The 25,849-nt window shown below is 41.9% G+C and overlaps 1 protein-coding gene and 1 pseudogene across 12 annotated transcripts in view; one reads left to right on the top strand and one right to left on the bottom strand.

Annotated features, from left to right (window-relative positions):
* YAP1 (Yes1 associated transcriptional regulator) overlaps nucleotides 1-25,849 on the bottom strand; it is a 122,569-nt gene that overhangs the window by 32,618 nt on the left and 64,102 nt on the right. For 4 of the 12 annotated variants that reach the window (XM_075546503.1, XM_075546507.1, XM_075546505.1 and 1 more), the window contains exon 4: nucleotides 5,958-6,077. The exons of 4 other annotated variants lie outside the window; for them this stretch is intronic. In XM_075546503.1, the coding sequence (XP_075402618.1) occupies nucleotides 5,958-6,077 (120 nt within the window). The remainder of the gene's footprint in view (nucleotides 1-5,957; nucleotides 6,078-25,849) is intronic. 4 more of the 12 variants (XM_075546504.1, XM_075546508.1, XM_075546506.1 and 1 more) reach the window with 1 other exon arrangement.
* LOC142445027 (male-enhanced antigen 1 pseudogene) lies at nucleotides 12,355-13,171 on the top strand (annotated as a pseudogene).

The raw sequence follows: 25,849 nt of genomic DNA, 5'->3' as shown, positions 1-25,849 counted from the left end.
CCATGGTTGCCGTGAAGAGCACTCTGGCCTTCCAACACCGTCCACAGTACTTTCTATATGCTTCCAGCACCGCAATGTAAATGCATCCAGTCTTCTGTGGCCGTCTTTACTCAATGACCAACGTTCACATGCACAAGTGCACAAGATGGGTCAGGTGCACCTTATTCCTCAAAGCCACAACCTTGTTTTTCAAAGCTCTAAAGAGGTCTTATGCAGCAGCTTTACCTACTAGGTGTGTCACAAAAGATAGTACACGCAACACAAATGCTTTATAAATTCCAGTTGCCAAAAGACCAAATTCAGATTCCAGTCTGCCAATTAACCTTGGAAAGGTCATAATGTTCCCAAGTCTAAGAGGAACTCAAATTTGGGCCCACATTCCACAGACCTCTTGTGATTTTTTTAGGGGGTGGGGGACAGGGAAGAGGGTGAATAAAGCGGGTTGGTAGTTTGGGGAATCACAGTGCCTTGGCGGCATGAATGCCCTGGGTTCCAGAATACTGGAATTTTCCCAAATGAGAAATATTAAATACCTTTTCAATTTGTGGCGTGTACTTGTTAATGATTTTCCGTTAGCAATGGCTGCCCTGGTGGTGCTAAGAACCAGGTGACGGAGTGGTTACCCCTTGAGCTGTGATCAGCAATGTCAGCAGTTCAAAACTACCAGCCCCTCCTCGGGAAAAAGTTGGGCTTTCTTCTCCTGTGAACATTTCTAGTCTTGCAAACTCACAGGGGCAGATCTAATCCTGTCCCATCGGGTCACTATGAGTCAGAAATGACCCAGAGGCAGTAGGCTTGGGCTTTGATTTTGAAGAGTCCTAGTGCCACTATGGGTTTGGTGTCGGGCTGCTACTAACACGGTCTGAGAAGGAAAAGGATGGGGTGTGTGCTCCTTAAAATTTCATGTTGTATATGCAAATATATTTATATGAGGAGGGGAAACAGATCTATGTGCATATATTTATAGGTTTCGTATTAAGGTAGCAGAAGGTCATTGGGCCTCCACTCAAGTGCTGCAATTCAAGAACACTTTCTCCTATTACATTGGCATTCTATGATGCTAACCTTCCTGACACAACTGCGGAAGACAAAGCAGGTGAATAAGCAAATGTGGTGAAGAAAGCTGATGGTGCCCGGCTTTCAAAAATTATAGTGTCTGGAGTCTTAAAGAGAAACAAGCAGCCATCTAGCTCAGAAGCAACAAAGCCCACATGGAAGAACACACCAGCCTGTGTGATCACGAGGTGCTGAAGGGATCAGTTATCAGGCATCAAAGAACAAAAAACCGTATCATTGTGTGCTCACCTCCATACTATGATCACTGAAGACAAATGGGCGCATAAGCAAATGTGGCGAAGAAAGCTGATGGTGCCTGGCTATCAAAAGATATAGCGTCTGGGGTCTTAAAGGCTTGAAGGTAAACAAGCAGCCATCTAGCTCAGAAACAACAAAGCCCACATGGAAGAAGCACACCAGCCTGTGCGATCACGAGGTGTTGAAGGGATCAGGTATCAGGCATCATCAGAAAAAAAAAATCTTACCATAGTGAGTGGGGGGCAGCGGGGGAGTGCGCAGTGGAGACCCAAAGCCCATTTGCAGGTCACTGGAGATCCCCTTACAGAAGGGTCTCAGGGAGGAGATGAGCCAGTCAGGGTGTGATGTAACAACGATGAAACATACAACTTTCCTCTAGTTCCTAAATGCTTCCTTCTCCCCCACTATCATAATCCCAATTCTACCTTACAAATCTGGCTAGACCAAAGGATGTATACACTGGTACAGATAAGAACTGGAAAGAGACAGGGAATCCAGGGCGGATGATCCCTTCAGGACCAGTGGTTTGAGTGGCAATACTCAGAGGGTAGAGAGAGGGTGGGTTGGAAAGGGGGAACCAATTACAAGGATCTACATGTGACCTCCTCCCTAGGGGACAGACAAAAGAAAAGTGGGTGAAGGGAGATGGACAGGTCAAGATATGACCACATAATAATTTATAAGTTACCAAGGGTTCAAAAGGGAGGAGGGGAGCAGATAAATGAGGAGCTCATGCCAGGGGCTTAAGTGGAGAGCAAATGTTTTGAGAATGATGAGGGCAATGAATGTACAAATGGGCTGTACACAATTGATGCATGTATGGATTGTTCTAAGAGTTGTGTGAGCCCTTAATAAAATGATTATATATATAAAAATAAGAAAGCAAAAGGTCGTTAAAGAACAACAAGAATAGGGAAAAAAGACTCATGGAGGAAACCCTATGCAGGGCTGCAGTGTGCAGAACAGACTCGATGGCCATGGCGTCTTCCCTAGAGGAGCCCTGGGGGCACAATGGTGAGAGTGCTCAGCTGCCCATCACTACGTGAGCAGTTTGCACCACTCACTGCCATGAGGGACAAGGATGCGGCCAATCACTTCTGCAGAGTCCTGGGAACCCTGCTGGGCAGTTGCATTCGCTAAAGGGTCATGAAGAGTTGGAGTCAACTCCATGGTAGTGTGTCTAACACGCAGAAAACACTGAACACATCTATTTCTCAACATCCTTAGTAGTTAACGATTCAATCCACAACCAGATGTGTCTGATGAGAGAAAGGGGGGACAAAAAATCTTGAAGAAATTTGATTCATTTAAATCCACATGATTTGATGTTGACATTCTCCAATAATCAACTTACATGTTTAATTTCTACAGTATTTCATGTTTCTTTTGATAGTTAATATAAGAGAATCTTAGGACAATAAAAAATTTTATAAGAAAAACTTAGCTTTGCTGCTCTGTGTGTGTATATATACTTTTTAAATTATTTCTATTTTTTTTAATGATGCTACACACATACACAAGTTTTGGAAACTTTCAAAATAGAGCCCATTTCTGAGGCTGTAAATCTACAAGAACAAACAGCCTCATCTTTCTCCCAAAAAGCAGCTGGTGGGTTTGCGGCATCAGCCCTGTGGTTAGCGCTCAGGCACATACCCGACAGTATCACCAAGGCTCCTCAAAGAGCTCTGATGTACCAGTCCCAAAGCCCCACCGCAGCCCTCCAAATCTCTGTCCTCAGTATTTTTGTTTACACCAAACTTTAACTAAAAAGACAATCCCAATAGTGCCAGCAGCACTATTTCCAGAAGAGCAGATCGCTAACACTGTTTAATAGTCTTTTATATAAACAGAGGGACAAGAAAATAACATAAAATGTGAGGGTTTGGTGTTAATAGAATAAGTTCCTATGTATTTCGTTGGTCTTTATTCTTTCTATCTGAAAAACAGGAATTAGTTTTGTTGTGTTTTTGAGGGCTTTTACTGCAAAATAGTTATAAAACACTAGGTCTACAATGTACAGGCAATGTTTAAGACTCAAAGCTCTTCATGTTTACTAGTAAAAAAAGTGGGTCAAGAGACATGTTATATGAAATAATTTAATGATCTACATAGCACTCAAAGTACCTTATATTTTCTTTAATATAAGGTAAACATTTTATTCATATTTGCATATATGTATCCATATATACATATATACACACAAATATTTTTCAAAGTTAAAGAAACAGCAGTAAATCCTTACTGCAATTAGATTTAGAAATAATTTCACAACATGTTATAAATTACTAGTAAATTCTGTAAGACAATATAAATATCAAAGATATATAATTTTTAAAAGGTTAAAGAACATCAGAAATGTAAGAATCAATCCACAACAAATCACTATTTAATTTCCTAAATTTTTGAATACTTTAATAACTTTCTGAGGGATGTGAAGTACCGATAAATTATTCTTTGATTATCCTAAAGTGCCTGATAAAAAAACATAAACATAAAGGGAATTGATGCTGGAAGGTGAGCAATGAAATTAAGATTATGTACTGGAATCATCCATTTCAAAATATTAAAAACACAGGCCAAAAATACCCAAGACAAAAACAAAAACACAGTCCTGTTGAATTCAAGTGACCAAATGATACTATAATACAGGTTTAGAAAATACCCAAATTCATCAGCCATAAAACAGCCGCCTACCACTTGTCCATGTCTGTGTGGCTCAACGGGTCAGAAAGGAGGGCATCATTTCTATTTCTTAGGCAGAAGTAAAATGTAATCCACCAAACAAAACTTCAGATTTCAGGGAAAACTTCAAATTCAGCAGCTAACAGCTTGTCTCTATTTGCTGTCACTCAGATACGAGAAACCCACACTTTTTTCTTCCCTCCCCCTTCAGTTACACTTGAGTTCTCTGACTGAAAAGGTCTGGAACAGATTAAAAGTCGAGCCACAAAATAAAAAGCCTTGGCAGGCTGTCAAGCCTGTCTGGAATATACATACACAGTGGACCCCGAAAGGAAAACTAAAAGCAGCGACACACACACACACACACACACACACACACACACACACACACACTATGAAACTTTTTTGCCTAATTGTATCCTTGCGTATGTACATGCACACACACATGCATGCACACATGTGTTAGATGTAGGGCAGTACAGTTTTAAGTCTTTCTCCCTCTTAATATGCATGTGTGTTGAGGGGGGTGGGGAGACAGAAGAACCCCACACAACAAAACTCAAAGCATTATTTATCTAAATTTCCAAAGTGGGGAAAAATTGAGTTCATTAAACATGATTTTAAGGAAATATGGCTGGCATCTTTCCAGTCTCTACAAATATATTTATTATCTACCTTACTTGGGCTTCTGCTTCAACCATATAGCCTTATTCAAGTATTAAACAGAATCTGAAGTTTCAGTTATTAACACACATAATTACTGTTTCAGCACTCAAACCAGTCTGAAGCTCAAAAAGCTAGTGTTTAAGGCACACCGGATATCTGTCAAAATGAAGGCCTTTGCCCGGACCCCACCTTTGACTTGACTTGAACCCGGGGCTCAAAGTCTGTCAGGATGGGGGGAAAGTACGGGATTTCGTTGTTATTATTTTTAAGGTATACATAAAGACATAAGAGAAGGGTTCATAATGTCCCTGATGGGGAAGTTCCTTTATCCCACCGCAGCGAGTGGGATTTGCCTTTTTTTGTTCCTTGCCCTGGGGCTGGGTTTTGATGGCACCCAGAGAGTTAATTCCGCTTTCCCGTAAGGCCCACAGTTGTTGTTGGGTCAACCCCTGTGAAGCTTCAAAGGCCCGCGTCCCCTCGGCCTGACCTACTGGCTGATCGCACACTGTTTCCATTTCGCTGCCTCCAGCCCAAGACGAAAGCTTCAAAACCACAACGATCTGCTCCTGTTTAGATTCGTTTTTCCATGGCTTTGAAAAAATACCCCAGGAGCCCAGCTGAGGAAACTGAAAACAGCGAAGGGGAAAAAAGGCACGGAGGGACTCCGATATTCTTATCAGAGTGTACTCATTGGGGAGGAATGGATTTCTTTGGGCAAACCGTGTTTTATCCAAGCAATCAGGACAAAAATCTGGCTAGCATTTGTTTCCTACATGAAAAACAAAGAAAAGGATCTATACTCGAAGGGGGAAGGGCCAGGAGAGCGAGGAACTGCTTTCGGTAGACCCTCATGTGGGTGATGGGTTTCCCCACCCCGTCCCCCAGCTGGGAAACACTGCATTACGCAGGCATGAGAAGATATCTATCACTCCCAGAAGTTAAGCATAAGCAGACATCCGGTCACCGGTGGACAAAAGCTGGTATTACACGCGTGACAGCCTAATTATTACTGCGGCTAGAGGGATCACTTTAAACAAGACCACTGTCTCCCTCAAGATCTGAAAGCTAGCTGGCCACCCTAACACCATCCCGCCCTCGACCCAACGAGCCCAGACTGAAAAGGCTTGAATTTATCGAGTTTAAAGTGAGACCTATAAAAGAAAGTGCTGGAAAATGTTGAGTGGGGAGGCATCCTAATACTAGAAATGCAATGTAACTGTACTTAAATGTACCTTCCCAATGCACATACCAAAAAAATACTAATTAAAAATATCTAAAAAGGTTTTGAGGTGAACCTTTACCAAAACGAGGGTCAAGTCTTGGGTCTAGCCAAGAGGTGGTCTTGTTCTTATGGTTTATATAGTAAATTTCTCCATCCTGAGTCATGGCTTGTTCCCATCCATCAGGAAGAGGACCTATAATACAGAAAAAAAATCATGGTTGGTTTTTATTTGGTGCAGCCAAAAAATATGGGAAGGTACTAATTTAAAAAGAAGAGACATCTTGACATAAAGCAATCATTAAAACAGATTTAAGCACATGTTCAGAGAAGGTAACCCTATATGCCCAATTCTTCTCCACTAAAAAGAAACCATCGTGTAATAAAACTAACATTCCCAAAGACAAACATGGAGGGAAGGGGAGGGGGAGTCATTTTTTTAAAGTTTCTGATGGAAGTCATGACCTAAGCAATTACTGATATTGTTAATGTACAAGGCATGGAAGTGCCGTGGCTTAAGGACGACTCCTAATCTAATGAGTACTGTAACAGTAATTTCTTAGGGAATTAGTCCTCTTCAAATAAGACATCGTTATATACACAGTCGATTTAATATAATGCACAAATCAGGCCTGCCAAGTTCAATTTCTTTCTTTTATTTATGCAACTGGCCCACACCATGAAAACTGTGATAGAAAAATCTACACTGCAAAAAATCTTATTTTTAAGCAGCCTTGAAATTGCTAAGAGGTAGGGATGTCAGAAATGTAGAAGGGAAATGGAGGAGCAAAGGCTGCTGAGAGGCCTATTTCTCAGGAAGAAAGAAGGCCAACAGACCCTTTCAAAACTGGGGAGGAAGCGAACTTGACAACTGGCATGAAGACTAAAGACTATAGAGAGAAAATAAAAATAATTCTCCTGTCTTTATTAGATTCGCCGGACAAAGATGTGATCATGTGCTTCCTTAAAGACAGTCTTCCAAGCTCTCCGGGGGCAGGTCTATTATGTCCTATAAAGTCCAATGAGTCAGAATTGGTTAGGGATTCGAGACAATTATTTTTTTTTGAGGGGAGGGGATGTCATAGCAATGATACGTTGAGTCTTAGATTCAAATACCATACTCAAGCCTGCTTGTTGCTCATTCCCTTGTCCCCTCTCTCCTTCCTATCACCATCAGGAGTTGGGAGCAAAGGTGAGTATAAAACGAAAGTCTGTGTGCATGCCTAAAGTCTGAAGACTAACACGAACTGAGTACTTCCTATATGCCAATCACTATTTGAGTAGACCGTGTACTGTAGCTCATGCAAGTCCAACACCAACCACTCTGATGAAGAAACGGAGGGAGAATAGTTCTGTGTCGAGAGAAGCTACTCAAATCCATGCAGTCTGATTCCTACACCACTGGGCTTCACTCAGCATGCTTCCTATGTAAAAGCGGAGCAAGTTCCTTCCCTCTTTACCGGTGCGCTTCAAGGCAACCTGTACTAACTTTCCAGAACGTTACACCGTCTCATTTAGGTGCTGGTTTCATTATCGTAGACACTCTGTTCTCCCATATAAACTATTCATCCTGCAAGAGGTCAGACGTCACCTCTTCAATTCAGCCTGTTTTGATTATGCCACTCAGAAGTATGTTTGCTTTTCTATCCACAGTAACATTGAAAACAGAACTGTTAACTATTTGTTTACACGCCTCTTCTCATAAGGCAATGACCAAGTCACTCATCGCTTCAACTTTATATTCATCTGAGAGGGTGCTCAATAAATATCTAACAAGAGATTTTATTTAATGTAATACAGTAAACTTTATTTTAATAAAGTTAAAATTTACTTTCTATGTGATTTCTGCATACATCTGTAAATATCTAGAAACTTTGGTAGCAGTTGTACAATTCTAGTTTACATGACTGAACAATGAATGATATAGGTATGTATTGAATCCAAATACATGTCTATAAAACAGAACAGGCTAATGATGCTATTTACTACCCATTGCCTCTGAATTTTTACAAATTGCTTAAGTTAAAAATAAATAACTTTAAGTACAAGAAAATGTTCTAACATTGCTTGTAGTGATGATTGTACAACTCAGTATGATTGAGCTACAGAACTCCATGATAAGTGAACTATATACGATTAAAAAACATACCACTTACAATTACAGAAATCTGTAAGGGAAAAGGGAAAGATTTAGGACAAGCTATGGGAAGATGGTAAACAACTTTAGTTCTTATGACATGTTTCTGGAATTTTTTGCAAGTGCATTTTATATACATACCAATCCACTGGGGCCATACTGTACTTTTACCACAATTACTTTTACTCAGTGCTATCTTTTCATTGACACAACACATACCGTATATACTCAAGCTGAGTTTTTCAGCAGAAAAAAATGTGCTGAAAATCTGGGGTTCGGCTTATACATGAGTCAGTGGTACCCCAGCAAGGTGTAACATCCCGCTGTCCCCCCCCAGAGCTAACGGGATGAGCGCCCGATATCTCGCGTGATTGCCGCTTCTCTGCTGTTCATTCAAAGCCCCGCTGACACTGCAGGGCTTTGAATGTTTGTTTACTCACATCTAACCAATCAGAGCCATCCTATGACGTGGACGGCTCCAGTTCGCAGAAGCACCCGTAGTGATTCACTTACGCCAGCAGCTGAACTGGTAAGGATGTGTCTGCACTCTGTCTCTCTCCTCTGGTCTCTGTGTTAATTCACATCCTGCATCCCCCGCCCACATGGACTCCTCCCCTCCTCCCGGCTAACACGTGTGTGGGGGGGCGAGGGGGGTAGATTACCATGAAAGTTCTTTTTCAAAGTCTTGTTTTTTATCCTATTAGAAATGGATACTCTTGAACCAAAACAAAAACGCCGGTCATATGAGGCTGGTTTCAAAATGAAGAAGAGCAGAAGAGAGCAATAACAGTATTGCAAGTAGGGAATTCTGTGTTGACGAAAAGCAAGTGAGGAAGTGGCGGAAAATGAAGGTTGACTTGGAACAGATTCCAAAAGCTAAAAAGCACGTCGTGGTTTAACGTCTTTTTATGGGGCTCTGGATAGTGAATTTCATAAATGGGTTATGGAGTGTTGTCAAAATAGTTACTGCGTAACATGCATGGGAATCCGCATACGTGCTCTACAAATGGCTAAGGATGACAAATATAAAGCACCAGGTGTTGAAAAATTTGCTGCGTCAGCAGGATGGTGTACCAGCTTCATGAATAGGTTTGGCCTACTATGTTTAAGACAAAGATTTCCCAGAAATTGCTACAAAACCTTGAAGAAAAAATTATATCATTCCAGTCATTTATTAAAAAACAAAGGATTTATAATTATGACCTGGCAGATATTGGGAATATGGATGAAACTGCCATGACTTTTGATCTTCCAAGCAACAGAACTGTGGCAAGTTTAGGAGAAAAAACTATTTTTCTCAAAACCACAGGAAATGAAAAAACAAACAAACAAACAACCACTTTACAGTTGTTTTATCATGTTTGGCTAATAGAACTAAGCTGAGTCCTGTCATTATTTTTAAAAGAAAGACCTTGTCTAAAAAGAAAAATTTCCCACCAAGAATTACTTTGCATGCACATGTTAAAGGCTGGATGAATAAAGACGGAACAAAAAATGGCTGGAAGAAATTTGGAACCGATGACCAGGAGCAGCCTTAAAGAAAAAGCCATTGTTACTTGTTTGGGATCTGTTCAGAAACCACCTATCAGATGATATTTTAAAAAATGGCAAAATCTAGTAAACTTACTTTATCCATTATTCCAGGTGGGCTTACATCTGTACGGCAGCCTCTGTATGTATCTTTGAATAAGCCTTTTTAAAGATCGTGTGCGAAGGATGTGGCATGAATGGATGTCATCTGGTCAAGCCCGACTAACAAAAGGAGGAAATCTCATGAAGCCTGACATAGAGTTAATAGCAAAGTGGGTTCGAGATGCATGGGAAGACATTCCAGAAGACATGGTGTGACGTGCCTTCCAGAAATGTAGTATTAGTAATGCTTTGGATGGCAGTGAAGACTGTGCTTTGTATGAAAATGACAGCAGTGATGGTGATGATGGCGATCTCAGTGAGGACAGTGTCTATGATGACCTCACACCAGCTGAAGCTCTGGATTGGGATACTGATGATGATGAGGAATCCAGTTTTGAAGGATTTTAACTCTTTACATTTTAGCTTGGTTGCTGATTGAGCTCAGGGATTAGTATTCTTATGGTATCATTGCTGAACCTATTTTCCACTTACTGTGCTGGTTTACTAATGTTAACTTACTGGTGTCCTTTTATTATGTTTTAATTTAAAATAAATATTTAAATACATTACCCCACTGATGTCTCAATTTTTAGTAATTTTATTTTCATTTGTTTTAATTATTGAAACTCACCAGTAGCTTTTGCATTTTCCACCCGAGGCTTATATTCGAGTCAATCAGTTTTTCTGGTTTCCCAGGTAACAATTAGGTACCTTGGCTTATACACAGGTTGGCTTATATTCGGTAGATATTTAGGTGTGTTTGGGCATATATCTCTGGAGGCAGTGGAGAGAACAATACCTCTAACCACCATCATGTAATGGTGACACCAACCCATTTAAATTCACACATGGCGCTATGAGCTGGGCATTGTTCTCATGCCATTACACAAGTGCAGGCAATAGTGTTCAGAGGTTAACAGGCAGCTTGCTCAAGGTGGACATACATTTTCAGCCAAGATTTGAAGCCACGAGATCTGACTTGCGAGCTTCTGCCTTTCACACAAAGTTACTAGAAGTAGTTGTATACTGTATGGGCTGAAGCATACATACATTCCCCCAAAACGAATGCTGGTGCTTTTTCTCTGAGGTCAAGTTCTCATGCTGGGAGAAAACCTTTCCTTACCACTAAGTCAACTCCAGCTCACAGCAACCAGAGGGTTTCTGAGGTGGCAAATCTTCCTGTAAATCATCTAGATGGCTTCAGCTCTCTCCCACAGAGGCTGGTAGGTTTGAACTGCTGACTTTGTGGTTAGCAGTTCAGTGCTTTCTGGACAGCACTTTCAGAGAAGTGGGACAGTGTCTCAAATGCTAATCATTGCGTATTGTTATTTTTCCAGAGAAATAATTTCACAAAACACAGAAGACTTCAAAAATTCAATCTAGGGGGGCAATTCACCACTAGTACTCCTTCCTATATAGTATAAATAATCAGAAATGAATCTCTAAATTCAGGAATTTTAGATGAGTATAAAAAGCAGTGACAAGCCCAGATAAACTAATCAAAATAAAGTTCGAATGCATTCGATTTATATGCTCATTTTCTAAGACAAGCCAGTGCCACCAAGTCCACTCTGACTAAGAGAGGCTCTGTGTGGGATTCTCAAGGCTGTCGATCTTTACAGGAGAGCTGCCTAGCTCTCCCTCGGAGCAGCTGGTGGGTTTGAACCTCTGACTCTACAGTTAGAAGTCCAGTGCGTACCCCCAACAGCACCACCAGGCTCTACACATTCTCATTTATGAATGAGATAAATATTCCAACCTCTTCAATAGGCAATCTATAAAACAAAGCAAATCCAGGTGGTAAAATATCATTTACCTAAAATGATTGTACACAAAAAGATCTAAAGGAGTGCTGTTGCCCAGGTGAGCTCGTTAGAATGCATCTTGCTGAGCCTTATCTCATCCCTAGGGCTTCTGATTTAGCAAGCGCAGAGTAAGAAGATCTGAAAATGCTCAAACGATGCTGCGAAGCTGTGATCAACATGCAGAGGAATCAGGACTTCATTGGGATAAAGAACTTTATCAAGATAAAGCAGACGAAGATAAAGGATGCTGCATACCCCCACTCCACCACCACCTATTGAGTTAACATCATCATTTTTATGGAGATTAACTTCGCGTTTAATGCATCCTCTAATAAATAGGTGTAAACCCAAACTTCCCAGGCATTTAGTAGATTCTGTGTCAGAGTGACCCTATGGATAGAGCAGAAGCCCCTCCTAGGGTTTCTATGAATGCAGACTTTCCCTTCTTTCTCTCATGGAGTCGACGATGGGTTCAAACCACTCACCTTTCGGTGCCACCAGAACTCCGTCTAGACTGCTCGATAGAATCGTATTGGCAACTTCAAACCAGTTTGGGTTGAAAGCTCTCAATAAATCTGAAGAGAATCTGTGGTGCTGGCAAAGCATTTTCTTTGTAGCACAGTATTTAATTATGTGTTTTCCTCCTGGGTAGACTACGAAATTCCTTAATCCAAGGGTTGCATATTATGTAGTTTTTTTATCCTATTGTCCAGGACAATGCCCACTACTCAGAAAGGATACAAGTAAATGGTGGCTGACATAAATAGAATCAAAGTTCAGTTAGAATCCCTAATTTAAGCTTGTAACAAAATAGGTGTTGCTTCATTCTCTCAATGTTTCCATTATTTGATATCACTTAAACTAATTTTTGATCAATGAAATCCTTAAGAGGCGCGGAAGTGAAAGTGCGGGTGCCACCGGGGGCTCACAGCGGCCCCTGCCCCGGATGGCAGCAGTTGTTCTAGGGGGAGACACCATGGGCCCAGAACGCATCTTCCCGAATCATACTGAGGAACTGGGGCCTCACGTGGGCCCGGCAGAAGGCACCGGCGATTGGAGCAGCGAGGAGCATGAGGAAGAGCCTGAGGAATTGGGGGCAGGCCCCGCCCGCTACTCCTGCCAACCTCTCAACCAAGATCCTGAACCAGAGGAAACAGAGATGGCACCTGTGGGCGATGGGGAGGACGCCGTTGCTGACATCCAGGAGCGGATCCAGGCCCTGGGGCTGCATCTGCCAGACCCTCCGCCAGAGAGTGAGGATGAAGAGGAGGGGGCCACAGGCTTGAGCAGTCACAGCTCCATCCCCATGGACCCAGAACACATAGAACTGGTGAAAAGGACAATGGCCGGGATAAGTCTGCCTGCGCCAGGGGTGCCCGCCTGGGCTCGGGAGATCTCGGACGCTCAGTGGGAAGATGTGGTACAGAAGGCTCTCCAAGCCCGGCAGACGGCCCCGGCCTGGAAGTGATCACAACAGCAAGAGCTGCCTCCAGGGCCCTGCATTCCGGGCCAGGACTGAACGAACACATCCCTGGTTTTCACGTCCATCTCCATCTGCTCCATCTCTTTCCACATCAAGGCAAATCAAGACTTCTCAGAGACCCACTTTATTCAGTTCTGTACATCTGGGGACCTCGGCTCAAGCCCAACCCGCCTTAGCATGTATCGCTCTGTGGAGAATAAAGCACCCTATGTACACAGCCAAAAAAAAAGAAATCCTTAAGAGGCTCCAACTACCTCAGTGAGTTTCTGAGACTAAAGCTTTATGGGAATAGAAAGCCTCCTCTTTCTTCCCAAGGACAGCCTGGTGATTTTGAACTGCTGACCTTGCAATTAGCAATCCAAATGGATTATGAAACTTATACATTTGGCTAACAACAAGCAAAGCGGCAAGCATTCAGAGACAAAGAGGGGAAATGGTCTATTAGAAATGGGGACCAAGAAGGAATATATTGAGGAAGTTGCCTTTAAACAGAGCTGAGAAGAATATCAAGCACGTGATGGGTGATCTAACATAAGAGCTGATTCCACTCAGGGAAACGAGGAAGGTGATGTGGATGCCGCAGAAAAGGTTCACTTTGCTTTTTATGATCAAGGTACCACCAGAAAACCTCCTTGCATTTCAACCAGTTGGGTAAAAGCTTCTAAAAATTAATGATTCCCCAAATTACGGATAACCTCTAGACAAGTTGGAATATGATATACACATTGTCATCTTCAAGTTCAGTTCCATTAGAACTACACCATAAATATGGAAAAGATGGAAGTTTTCCCAAGGCTGGGCTACCAATATCAAGTGTGGTGAAAGTCTTGTGAGTAAGAACAGAAAATAAAAACAGGCCCTGTATCAATCAGAAAGGTAGGAAAAAGTGGGTAGCATTTTAATGAGCTACGAGGAGAGTGAGGCATCAGCAGTTTAGTCAGACAGCAGGAGGGAGGGGTTGCTGGTGGCCTGATGGCAAGGAGTTGGGCTGTGATGCAAAAGGTAGCAGTTTGAAACCACCACCCACTCTGCAAGAGAAAGCCAGGGCTTTCTACTCCTGTGATGTTACAGCCAGGGCTTTCTACTCCTGTGACGTTACAGCCTCCGAATCTCACGAAGGAGCTCGACCATGACCTACAGGCTTGCTGGGAGGGGCACTGACCTGATGTTAGGGAGGGTGTTTTTGTATCAGGAAGGTAGGAAAAGGGGGGTCTGCATTTTAATAGATATAAGGAGCGTGAGCTCTCAGCACAGAAGAACAAGTCTGGCTCCAACTGTAAGAATTCAAACACTTGAATTACTTAGCTTGGAGAAAATAAAGTTTTATGTAGGGTTTACTACTAGTGATTAATTGAGAACTTATCTACTCTAGCAAACAGTAGCTTCCTGCAATATTTTGAAAACAAACAAAACACTCCATATTATGATTGTGAAGGTGACTCAACATCCATTTCCTGCTCTTGCCCAAGGACCCTCTTGCCTTAGTAATGACTAACCTCGGCTATTTGCAATGTTTAACCAAACAAGAAAGGCTTGATGAACTACGTCGATCGTGATTGAGATGACCAACCTCTCCCTCTCACCTGCCCCACATTCGAGAATACGAAGTCACGCGGGACACGGAGTTTCCGAAGCACACCGCTGCCACTGAGCACTCAGCTTACAAGAGGGGCGGCTGAACAAGTATAGTCAATGAACTTGCGAAGGAATTTAATTCAAAATACTCAGCAATTTCAGTTTTGAGAAATTCTGGTCTCTTGTACTATGATAAATCACAAATTTTTCTTATACTATATACACATGAATTCATTAACAAACCAATCATATAGGTATTATTGCAGTGTGTAAGGAAGAAACCTGTCAAAAGGAAAACTCAAATATTTCCCAGTAAAACAAGACAGAAAGGTGAGAGAATTCCCCGGTCACCCCTCACAGATCTCACTGGACATTAAATCCAGGGTTCCGGTCACCCCTCACAGATCTCACTGGACATTAAATCCAGGGTTCCGGTCACCCCTCACAGATCTCACTGGACATTAAATCCAGGGTTCCGGTCACCCCTCACAGATCTCACTGGACATTAAATCCAGGGTTCTGGTAACCCCTCACAGGTCACACTGGACATTAAATCCAGGGTTCCGCCCAAGGTTGCCATTAGCGCTTGCAATTTAATGGTATGTAAATTTGCTCTTACTTGGAAAACAACCATCCTCACAACAAATTATTCATGAGCAGCCCTTTTATTTACTGCATGTGGTGATTTTAAATCAATGAGTAAGCTTCAGGCCTTTCTTACACTAAACCTACAGTGACCCAAGAACACGGAGACTGGCTCCGCGGCAGTCTTTCCAAAGTCCTCAATCTTTACTGAAGCCGGTGGCTACTTCTTCCCTAGAGCCCCCTCAACCCCAGGCTCTGCCCAAAGGTTCACGGTCAACCTCTTTTCTCTGCAATATAAATAGGAAAGACAATCCAAAAGTCTAATATTCTTTTCCCTGGAATGTTCACGAAATCCCACGGCTCTCATCAGAATCCCCAAGCTCTCACTTCTCAGGGTCAACGCCAGCCTCTCCTCTTCACCAACTGGGTCCTGACACTTTGCGAACTATCTCCCCGTATTCTGCGTAGTTTTTACTGGAAACGCCATTTGCATTGGCCTTTCATATAAAGCTCGGAGGTAGATTTTCAGTTGTGCATGACTAAATTTCAACAACAGCCTCTAAATCGGTCCTAACCAATTCCAATGTTAAAACTTTGTATGCACCCAAGGGCCACCTGGCCTCGTTTCCTTTGAGGAAGTAGTTCAACACCTCAGGGCTTTCAATGCCACCCCCACCAGCCCCAATGGCCCACAGAAAAACTTTAGCTCTTGAGTTGAGTTAGTTATTCAATGTCCTCTGAAGTCAGGTATTGCGCAGCACTGCACAGATCCTAAAAACTTCCAACATTCTAGGCTATTCCAAGATCATTTCATCCGCCTCCTTGGTCTTTCTTCAGCCCCTCCTCCCCTGACACTTCACTCCCCAGGCCTGCCTACTGGAACTCATCTCCGGAGCCACTGAGTCCCACTGTCCTGGATGGCAATACTTCAACATAAACTAGGCCTTGCCTTTCCTGTTACTTTATCAGGAGCTTTCTCTTGGGTGACTGGATTCTATCAACTTTGCTAATTACTCAGTGTCAGTCTCCCAGCCGGGTGGCTGGTTCATTCCTGTCTTTCCGGTACCTACTTAGCAGTGTCATCAGGGCTTCTAACCGGTTCATTCAGGTTTGCCCCCCTGCTGCATTTGCCTTTCCTCCCTAGATGGACTAAATTGGAATCAGCATTTTAACAAGCCGCCCAACAACCACCTGACAAGCTCTCAGCAGTGTCATGCACTTTGCTTCACCACATACGCTGCACTCACCTCCGTCTTAGCCGCTCACGTTCCATTCTTCCCGTGCTATGTCCCTGCTAAGCTTTCCTTAATTCTGTCTCACTTCTCTAAATCGTCCCTGCCTATGAACTGAAATGTCACTCCTTTTGAATTTTGAGTACTTATTGCATAGTGTTTTGTATTCACAATTTTACATTTGAGTTTACCCAAAGGGCGTGTGTCATGGGAAGAACTTACTGTGTACTAAAAACAGTTGTTTTTTTTTAATGACTGGATAAGTTGTCAATTTTTCAAGGATGCTTAGGACACAAAGGTGGTAAAACTTCTTAGTAGAAACTAACAACAGGTTAATTTGTGATACCTTGATATACACATTTGAAATTGTGGTTTTCAAATTATACACGATTCTTCTGAACTTTTGCTTCCAAAGAGACGTCTGAAATCCATATGGACTTGACCCAGGATAAGCCTAAACAATCCCTAAATCAAAGTACTTCCTATATTATTCAAATTTTTTGGTAGTCACAATGGAAAGATGATCATGTACAAGTCTGGAGTATTTTACAATATTATAGTCGGGAGAAGGAGGTCAAAAAGAGGAGCTGATACCCGAAGAAAATGTTTTGGGAGTGTTGATGGCAACATATATACAAGTGTGCTTAATACAACTGAATGCTGGATTGTTATAAGATTTGTAAGGGCACCCCAATACAATTATTTTTAAATAACTTAAATAAATAAACAATATGCAGTCTAGGCAGAGTTTAGGTGAGATTGCTCAGCAGAGAAAAAATAAGTAAAAATTAAAAAAAAATAAAAACACTTTTTTTGTTGCTTCAATTAAGTGTGTATATGTGCGCGGTAGGGGCTCAGGGAGCCCATGCGGGCATGGAAAAGAGCTCCAGCAGTACTGTCAGGTAAGCTTGGGCTGCAAACGGCAGTCTGTGGCAGGAAGATGAGATAGGTCACAGGGCAATGGGTTGGTTTTGGGATTTCTTGCTGGCTCCACTCCAGGTATAGGAGCCTCTTTGGGGCTCCACTCAAAGAGGCCCATGTTTCAAATACTACCTCCCTCCATCCCATCCTCAGCCAATCACTCTACCACCCTTAACACTTCCATTTTCTTTGCATGCTAAACTGTCACATGGTTTACTTATTATTTTATGTTCTTATTATCTAGAAGACTGTCCTATTCCTATTGAGGGAACTGATGACCGCTTGCCCTTTAAAGAAGTCTTCCACAGCCGTCTGTGCTTGCTGACTCATGTGTTTGTCCTCCCTGCTGCCGCTGCACTGGGCGCACCCTCTGCCACGAACTTTTATTGTTTTATATGGAAAAGTTTGTCTTGTCTTGACTGTGATCCCACTGGCCTTCGCTGAGCCCGTGCAAGATAGTCACTTGATATTTGATGAATGAAGGATTTCGTGCAGTTGCTAAAAGATCATTTCCCTGCTTGTCGTGTTACAGAAAAATGAAGTCCCGAGAAGAGGAGGCCAAGTATAAACTCAGAGAACTTTCTAATATGCAACTCTTCTCATTTTCTTAATTGCAACTTGAGTGTTTTACATTTTCACTTGATGAAAGCGCTTCAAGTTTTTAGTAAGTTTATTTTTTTAAGCTGAGCTTTGTGAAAAGTTCTACTGGGACAAAACAATGTAGTCCATTTACACTTGAAGTTACTCGAACAGATAAGTCACTTTCTTTTATTAACGGGGTCCTGGCGGCGGCGTGGGCTATGCTTCAGGTTGTTAACCATAAGGTCAGCAGTTCAAAACCATTAGCCACTGTAAGGGAGACAGCTAATACAAGAATTTCTACTCTAAGAGTAACTGTCTTGGAAACCTCGAGGGCCGCTCTACCCGGTCCTATGAGGTTACCATGAATCGTAAGCATTCATTGGTTAGCTCGTGTTTTAGGCCCACAGGTGCTCCTAGGACGAGGTCTCCTACGACAGTAAAGATACCACTGTCTTGAAATCTCACACTGGGTACTGGGTCTCGGTGAACTGAAAGCAACTTGTTCGCAGAAGGTTTAGTTCCTTTTAGTAAAAATTTAACCTAAAGCAAGTTTTACTACTCCATCCTGGCTGCCATGAATCAGAATTGACTTGCTGGTGGGTTCAGGGTTTTGTTTTGTTTTTTAACCCTAATAACTCTCAAAAGAAGTAACTCTGGTGGCCGAGTGCTTACTAGATGGTCTGCAGTTCTAACCCAGGAGCTGTGTGTTCCTCAAGTAAAAGACGTGGCTTTCCACTCCAGGAAAGAATTAGTCTTGGGACAGTTCTCTGTCCTGTAAGGTAGCTCTGAGTCAGAACTGACTCAAAGGCAGTGAGTATGTAATAACATCAAAAGAAAACATCATTTTGGAAAACTCCGCTGCACGGTTTATTTTGTTTCACTTACACTGTCTTTATATGGTAATCTACGGATATCAGTTTTAAAGAATGAACATCTTAATCTTTCACACAAATATTCCTCCTATGAGTCATTAAATTATTATAGCATTAGAGTAACAAGAGAATTTAGAAATCAGGGGAAAGATAACACAGCAGTCCAGCACTTATACAGAGAGGAAACAAAAGATCATTTTATTTTGTTCTCAAATGCAAGCAACTTAAACTCCTGCATACCCTTTTGACTCCAAAGTTGAGCAGTTCCCAAAAATCTACAAAATACTCACTGAAGAAAAGTTGAACACTGACATTTCTATTTTAAAACATGGCTAATAACTCCTTCTACTGAGTCAGCTGGTGGCCATGAGAGTAATGAATCTCAATTTTCACAATTATATTCCTTAACAATGTTTTCTTATAAATCTAAATTAGAGTTATTGGTTAAAACAGCAAAAATAAGTACCTTCTTATTCTACTTCATTAGATTCACACTAAAATCCTATTAACCTTCAGAATTCAAATACATTTTACTTTGTTAATGGGAGGAATTCATCCTTGGAAGAGGACATTATGCTTGGTAAAGTAAGGGGTCAGCAAAGGAGTAGCCATTCTACACCATGGACGGACACAATGGCTACAACAATGGGCTCAAACATGAAGACATCTGTGAGATGGCCGAGGCCAGGCAGGGTTCTGTTCTGTTGTACATAGGCTCCTTCAGAGTCAGAACAAACAAACATGATGGCACCTAACAACAGAGTTCAAACAAATACTTATGATTCACCCTCTAAGATCGGGTACAGCATTTTAAATCATCTCAGATGAATGCACAGCTTGGGCAAGAATGAAGTTAGACCAGAGAAGGATACATTGAATTAGTCTTGGTGAAGATTGCTGAATACATCGTTCTTGCCAGAAGAATGAAAAGTACCAGTATATTCAGAATCTCAATACAAAGGAGAATGGCAAGACTTGGTCAAAATGGTCAAGCAGAGGGTCATCAACACAGAAAACTCTCATCAAAAAGAACTGACGAGTAACTGCAAAAATACACTCAACCATCGTAACAACCATGAGGACGGTACAGGACCGGGCAATGACAGTAGAGTTTTTATGAGTCAGAACTGACTAGCCATCACTGAACAACCAGGATCCGGTGAAGGGGCTCAATAATCTTGGGTTTCAATAAATTTCTCGCTTCCAAAGAAGATACCTTCTAAAGTAATGCTAAGAGGATAAGGAAGAAATAATACTTGGGAAATTTATAACTAAACAGATGTGTACATTTGATATTTGGATAATTTTGAACACAATTCTCAAATTTAAATAATATGAAAAAGGAAACATAACACCATATATCTACTTCAAACCTGATTAATTTCTGTATTTAATAGCAGAACAAGAATAATCAGTATTTTAAAAGTTATATAAAATTCCTCAACATAGTTAAGGGCACATACACAAAACCAATGTGTGCCAATGTTATTCTCAATGTAAAAGGGTTGAGAGCATTCCCCTGAAGAAAACGAACAAGGCAAGGATGACACTATCGCACTCTTGTTCAACATTGTACTGGAGCTGAAAGTCCTCTCAGCTCTGCCTGCCATTGAGTTCATTCTGACTCATAGCAACCCTACAGTGCTAGCCAGAGCGATAAAGGAAAAAAGGAAAATAAAAGGTATGCAATTTATATTTATGGCAGGGCTGAAATAAAATTACCCTTATTTGCAGATGACATGATTATATAAGTAGAAAAATCCCAGGGTTTGCATAATTAAGTTACTGAAATTACTAGAAAAACAGCGCAAGGGCAGAATATAACACCAACATACAAACATTCAACTGGAGTACTCTCTCAAGAATTCCAAAAGGAAATCATTAAACCAATATCACTTATAATAGACTTCCCAATAGATAAAAAACCTAGGAATAAATCTACCCAGAGATGTACGACTTACATAGGGAAACAGCAAAAGACTATCACAAGAAACCAAGAGACCTAGTAAATAAAAAATACACTATGTTCATGGATACAAAGACTAACACTGCAAAATGTCAATACTACCGAGAGCAATCTGAAGTTATAACACAAAATCCCAATCCAAACCCGATTGCAGTCTTTAACAAAATGAAACAACTATTCACTAATGTCAAATAAAAAGAGGCCCTGAATAAGTAAAGCATTACTGAAGAAGAACAAACTAGAAGACTTTCTACTATTAGATAGCAGATCTAATATACAGGCCAGGTAGAGCAGATTTCTACTACAACAGATGCATAGACTAACAGAGCAGAATTGAGAATGCAACAGCAGTTAAGCCAATCAGTAACGAACAGCTAATCTGAATAAAAGATCAAAGTCCACTTAATGGGGAAGAGATGGTCTATTTAATAAATGGTGCTGGCAAGACTGGCTATCCATTCGCAAAAACATGGTGCATACCTCACATGATAGGCCACAAAAAAAACAAAACCCTTAAAATGGAATCAAAGACCTAAATGGTAAGCCTAAACTATAATATTCTTGTTATATCATAGGAGTGCAATGAATTATTTCATATGGCCTCTCAAGCTATAATCTTTATAACTCTTACCAAACAACTTTTTTTTGGTGGGTCAAGTAAGAGAAGGTGGGAGAAGATGCTGATAAAATTAAACGAGCCAGTCTTGAGCTGTGACTCCAGGTAACTATAGATGTAAAAACCTTGAAGTCCAACTAGGGTATTGCTCAATGTGTCATCCGCTGGGCTTATGATGCACTATCTCAGAATTAGGAGGGGCAGTCTCCCTACCATCCAAACCTGGATCCATCAAGACTGAAGAGACAGGACTGGAGCAGGTCCATTCAATGCCAAGACCCCTTTGCATTGAACCATATCAATGAAAGGATAGAAAGCTGTCACACCAGGGAAGCGGCAGAAGAAGCAGCAGGAAAACCAAGCACTGGAGTTCAAGAGCAATCAGTGGCTCGGGGAACACGTAAAGCTGTGTGCCATCGGGCAGGAGGCTTAGTGCTGCGCAGGTATCTCCAGGCACTCGAATGAGGAGCTAGGGTTGCTGAGACGCCAGGCGAGAGCTCGGCACCTGCTTGCTGACCCACCTGCTTGCTGACCGAGGCTTACACTAAAGAGGGGAGTGCTGTGGGCATTTATCCACAGCAGCAAAAGAGTTCTGTGCCTTGCCTGAGCAGAGCAGAAGTCAGGCTAAGCCAGGGGACCAAAGGCCAGAGAAAGGCCTGTCCTGACTGAAGAACTGTGTCCTGAGTATTTCTGATCCAGGGAGCATGTCTGACTTCACAGGACTTGGCATTGGGTTGCTCTCAAGTTTGATTCCCTACCAAGTGAAGTCAGAGGAAGCCAGACACTGCCACGCCGCAATAATGCAGGATAAAGTTATGGGTGCTAATTTATGGCACTACCAAACTACTTGAAAATACACAAACAACAGACGACAAACTAGGTTAAGTAAGCTCTCTTAGAAATTAAATACTTTTGCTCATCGAAAGACTTTTCCATCAGAGTAAAAAGGAACCTATAGACTGGGAACATTCTTTTGACAACACATCTGACAAGGATCTCTACAAATGTATAGAAAATTTTAATACCTCAACAACGAAAAGACAAACAATCCAATTTAAAAGTTGGGCAAGGGATATTTCACTTTAGGATGACAAATAGGTAGTTAATAAACACATGAAAAGCTGCTCCTGATCATTAGCCATTAAAAAGAAATCACTACTGCAGTCGATCCTGCCTTATTGCAGTCCTCTCTCACTGACCTCACTGCCATTAGGTCAACGCTGACTCCTAGTTAGCCTATGGGGAAGGGGAGAGCTGCCCCTGTGGGTTTCTGAGACAGTAAATCTGTGCCAGAGCAGAAAGCCTCATCATTCTCTTGCTCAGTTGCTAATGGTTTCAAACTGCTAACCTTAGGGTGAGCAGCCCAGTGCATACTCCACTATTCCACCTGGGCTCCAAAGCAGCCCTCTAAGCCAGACTAAAACTGTTCCTAGGGACTTTTGAGGCTGTAAATCTTTATGGGAGTAGATCATCTCATCTTTCTACCACAGAATGGCTAGTGGGTTTGAACCACTAACCTTGCAGTTAGCAGCCCATTGCTTAAGCCACTCCACCACCAAGGGACAAGACAGATACAACTCCAAACTACAAGGAGATATTATCTCATCCCTACAAAAATGGCAATGATAAGAATAATCAAAACACATATACTGTGAGTGGGATTGAAAAATGGTATATCACAGTGGGAAAAAAGTTGCCTCAAATAGCTAGAAATAGAAATTCCATATAATCCAGCCATTCCAGTCCTAGGTATATATGCTAGGGAAATCAAAACTGTGACACAAATAGGTATGCACATACCCATGTTCACTATCGTAAAGAGATCGAAGCCATCTACATGTCCATCAATGGATGCATGCATACACAAACGTGTGACACATACACACACACACACACACAACTGAAATACTGTGCAAGAATAAGGATGAGTCTAGGGACCCAAGTTTGAGGATTAAACAAAACGCTTACGCAATAAACATGGTCTCAAAGCACAGTAACACATTTAAAAAATTATTTTAAAAGGACTAACAATATTTAAAAGGACTAGCTAATAGTAAATAGATTAAAAACATAAATATCAGATCAAATCACATTTATCTTTCATCTATGCAAAATACTAGTATTAATGATTGCCAGCGATGTACCAATCACTATGTACACGCCGGCTGCATCGTGGTTCCATGCAGGCCTGCTAGCTGCCCGCTCAGGACTCTGGAACCACCACCCCGTCTGTGGGAGGGAGACGGGCTTTCGACGCCCGCTGAGAGTTACATCTCGGAAACACAGAGCGGCAGTTCTACCCTGTGCATAGGGTTGTCATGGACTTGATGGCAGTGAATTTGGTTAGATGAATTGTAGTTTTTAACCCTCCTCATATCCTTGAGTCCAGTGTTATTATTATCCCCGTTTTCCATATAAGAAACTGCAGCACGGGGAGAGAAGAGGAACTGGCCAAGCCCTCAGAGCCAAGGGTGGCAGAGCTGAGATTCAAACAGCCCGCCTCTTAGCGGCAAACGTGAAAAGGCAGAATTTCAGAACATGAAATAGAAATTATTAACTCCTAAAATGTGCTGCTAGCCTACAACTTCACTCAACCTTATACCTTTTTTTCTGTGCTTTTTGAAGTTAAAAATTGCATATGTTTTACCTATCATTTTTCTGTTTTACATCTGTTATCTACCTGTATTTTTCTTGTCAAAAATCTCCACGAAGTGCTCTGTGCTCTGGGACATACGGAACAAGGCAGGAATAAGAGAGCATGTAGATATTCTGGCTTTACACCACTCACCTTCCTTAGTCCTTCGTCCTGAACATTTCCCCTCCCTGCACCTCCGACACATTCCACTGACATGTCTCACCTTTCTCCACCCATCTTGAGGCATTTCCTAGGAATTCCATGCAGTGTTTCCTAAGAGGGGATCTAAAAGTGCTGCGCTCGGAGACTAGAGCGTTAATAATGTACACAGAAAAGCACGTCTGACTCTACAACATTAAAACAGTGAACCCATTACACATGCTAATGCAATCAAGGCACGCGGTTTTTAATGCTTCTTAAACAGTTACCGAGGGCAGGATGGTTCAGTGGTAGAATTCTTGCCTGCCATGTGGAACACCAAGGTTCAATCCCCAGCCAAGGCCTCTCATGCATTAGAAGCTCACACGTCGCTATGACGAGGAACAGGTTGCAGGGAGCGCCTGCTCTAACGGACTACAAGAAATGCTTGGTGGTCTACTTGCACAGCTGAAGCCACTGAAAACTGGTAGTGGAGGTTTTGTGTCAATTTGCTTGGGCCAAGATTCTCATTGGTTTGGCATTAAGACCTAGTAAATCCCAGGACAGGGTCTAAGACAATGCAATCAGCTCCTACAGTGGGATCTGCTCTAAGCAACCAATCAGTTAGGTGAAGATTTGGATGGGGTGGAACACCCGTAATCAGATCCCAGCCCTGAGACAATCCATGGAAGAAACGGTTCCTTGGGCATGTGGCCAGCTTCTGATAAGCAGACAGCTTGGGAACGTGCATGCTTTTTGCTGGGCCTGGTTCCTGTAGCTGGCTCATTGACCTCCAGTTCTTTGGACTCTGGGCCAGCCACCTGACCTGCCAGCCTTGGCCTTGGATACATGTGCCTCTGTAGACACCAGCCTGTTTGTTGCCTTCCTGCTGACCTTGAGTCTATCAGTTTCTGCGACAAAACCAGCCAGAAGTCTCAAACCTAACATCTAAGCCACAGATTTCAAACTTGCCTGGATTTGAACTTGCCTGCTTCTACAACGATGTGAGCCATCTTCCTGATATAAATATTTCTTTACACATACATCAGCTTCACTGGTTTTGCTTATCTCTTGAGAACCTTGCCTAAGGCAAAAGCACTCTGGATTGTCACCAAATTGCACATGTAAAATCTGAGCTGATGTGAAGTTTTGTGTGTATTCTCAAGAACAAAAAGTAAGTTTTTAAAATATACTCAATGTTACTGAATAACTTGTATAGAACTCATTAGAAGGGGGTGGTAGTGCAAGTTTATGATGTAACACTCACCAAAGACACAATGCATGATTATTTTAAGCAACAATCCACAGAGCACAGCTCTCCCTTGATACACATATGATCACCGTGGGTCAGGGGTGACTTGACAGCAGCTAACCACATGAACAAGTAACTACTGGCCCCGTTGGTACCAAGCGGTTTCTGGATCGAAACGGTATGTTTTCTTGACATACTTGTTATTTTAAGATTTGGCCATCAATGCTAACAAGCTATAATAAACATATATTTCACATAATTCAGGCCAAAGAAGTATAATTTCTCTCCCATGTCCTTATTATATTTAGGGAGTGAGTTAATCAAGGAAGAGCAAATAAAAAAGGAAGGTGAGACTAGACGCACAGTTCAAAGGGTGTGATGAAGGCGATGAGGTTGTCCAGACAGAACCAGCTTCAGCGCGGACGAGCCCTGATGGTGTAATGGGCTATGAGTGAGGTGCTTAACAACAAGGTCAGCTGTTCAAACAACCACTCCACGAGTGAAAGATGAAGCTTTCTACTCCCATAAAGGCCTACA

The sequence above is a fragment of the Tenrec ecaudatus genome, chromosome 4 (assembly GCF_050624435.1).
Source record: "Tenrec ecaudatus isolate mTenEca1 chromosome 4, mTenEca1.hap1, whole genome shotgun sequence".
NCBI lineage: Eukaryota > Metazoa > Chordata > Mammalia > Afrosoricida > Tenrecidae > Tenrec > Tenrec ecaudatus.
This window is presented reverse-complemented; position numbering and strand designations above follow the sequence as displayed.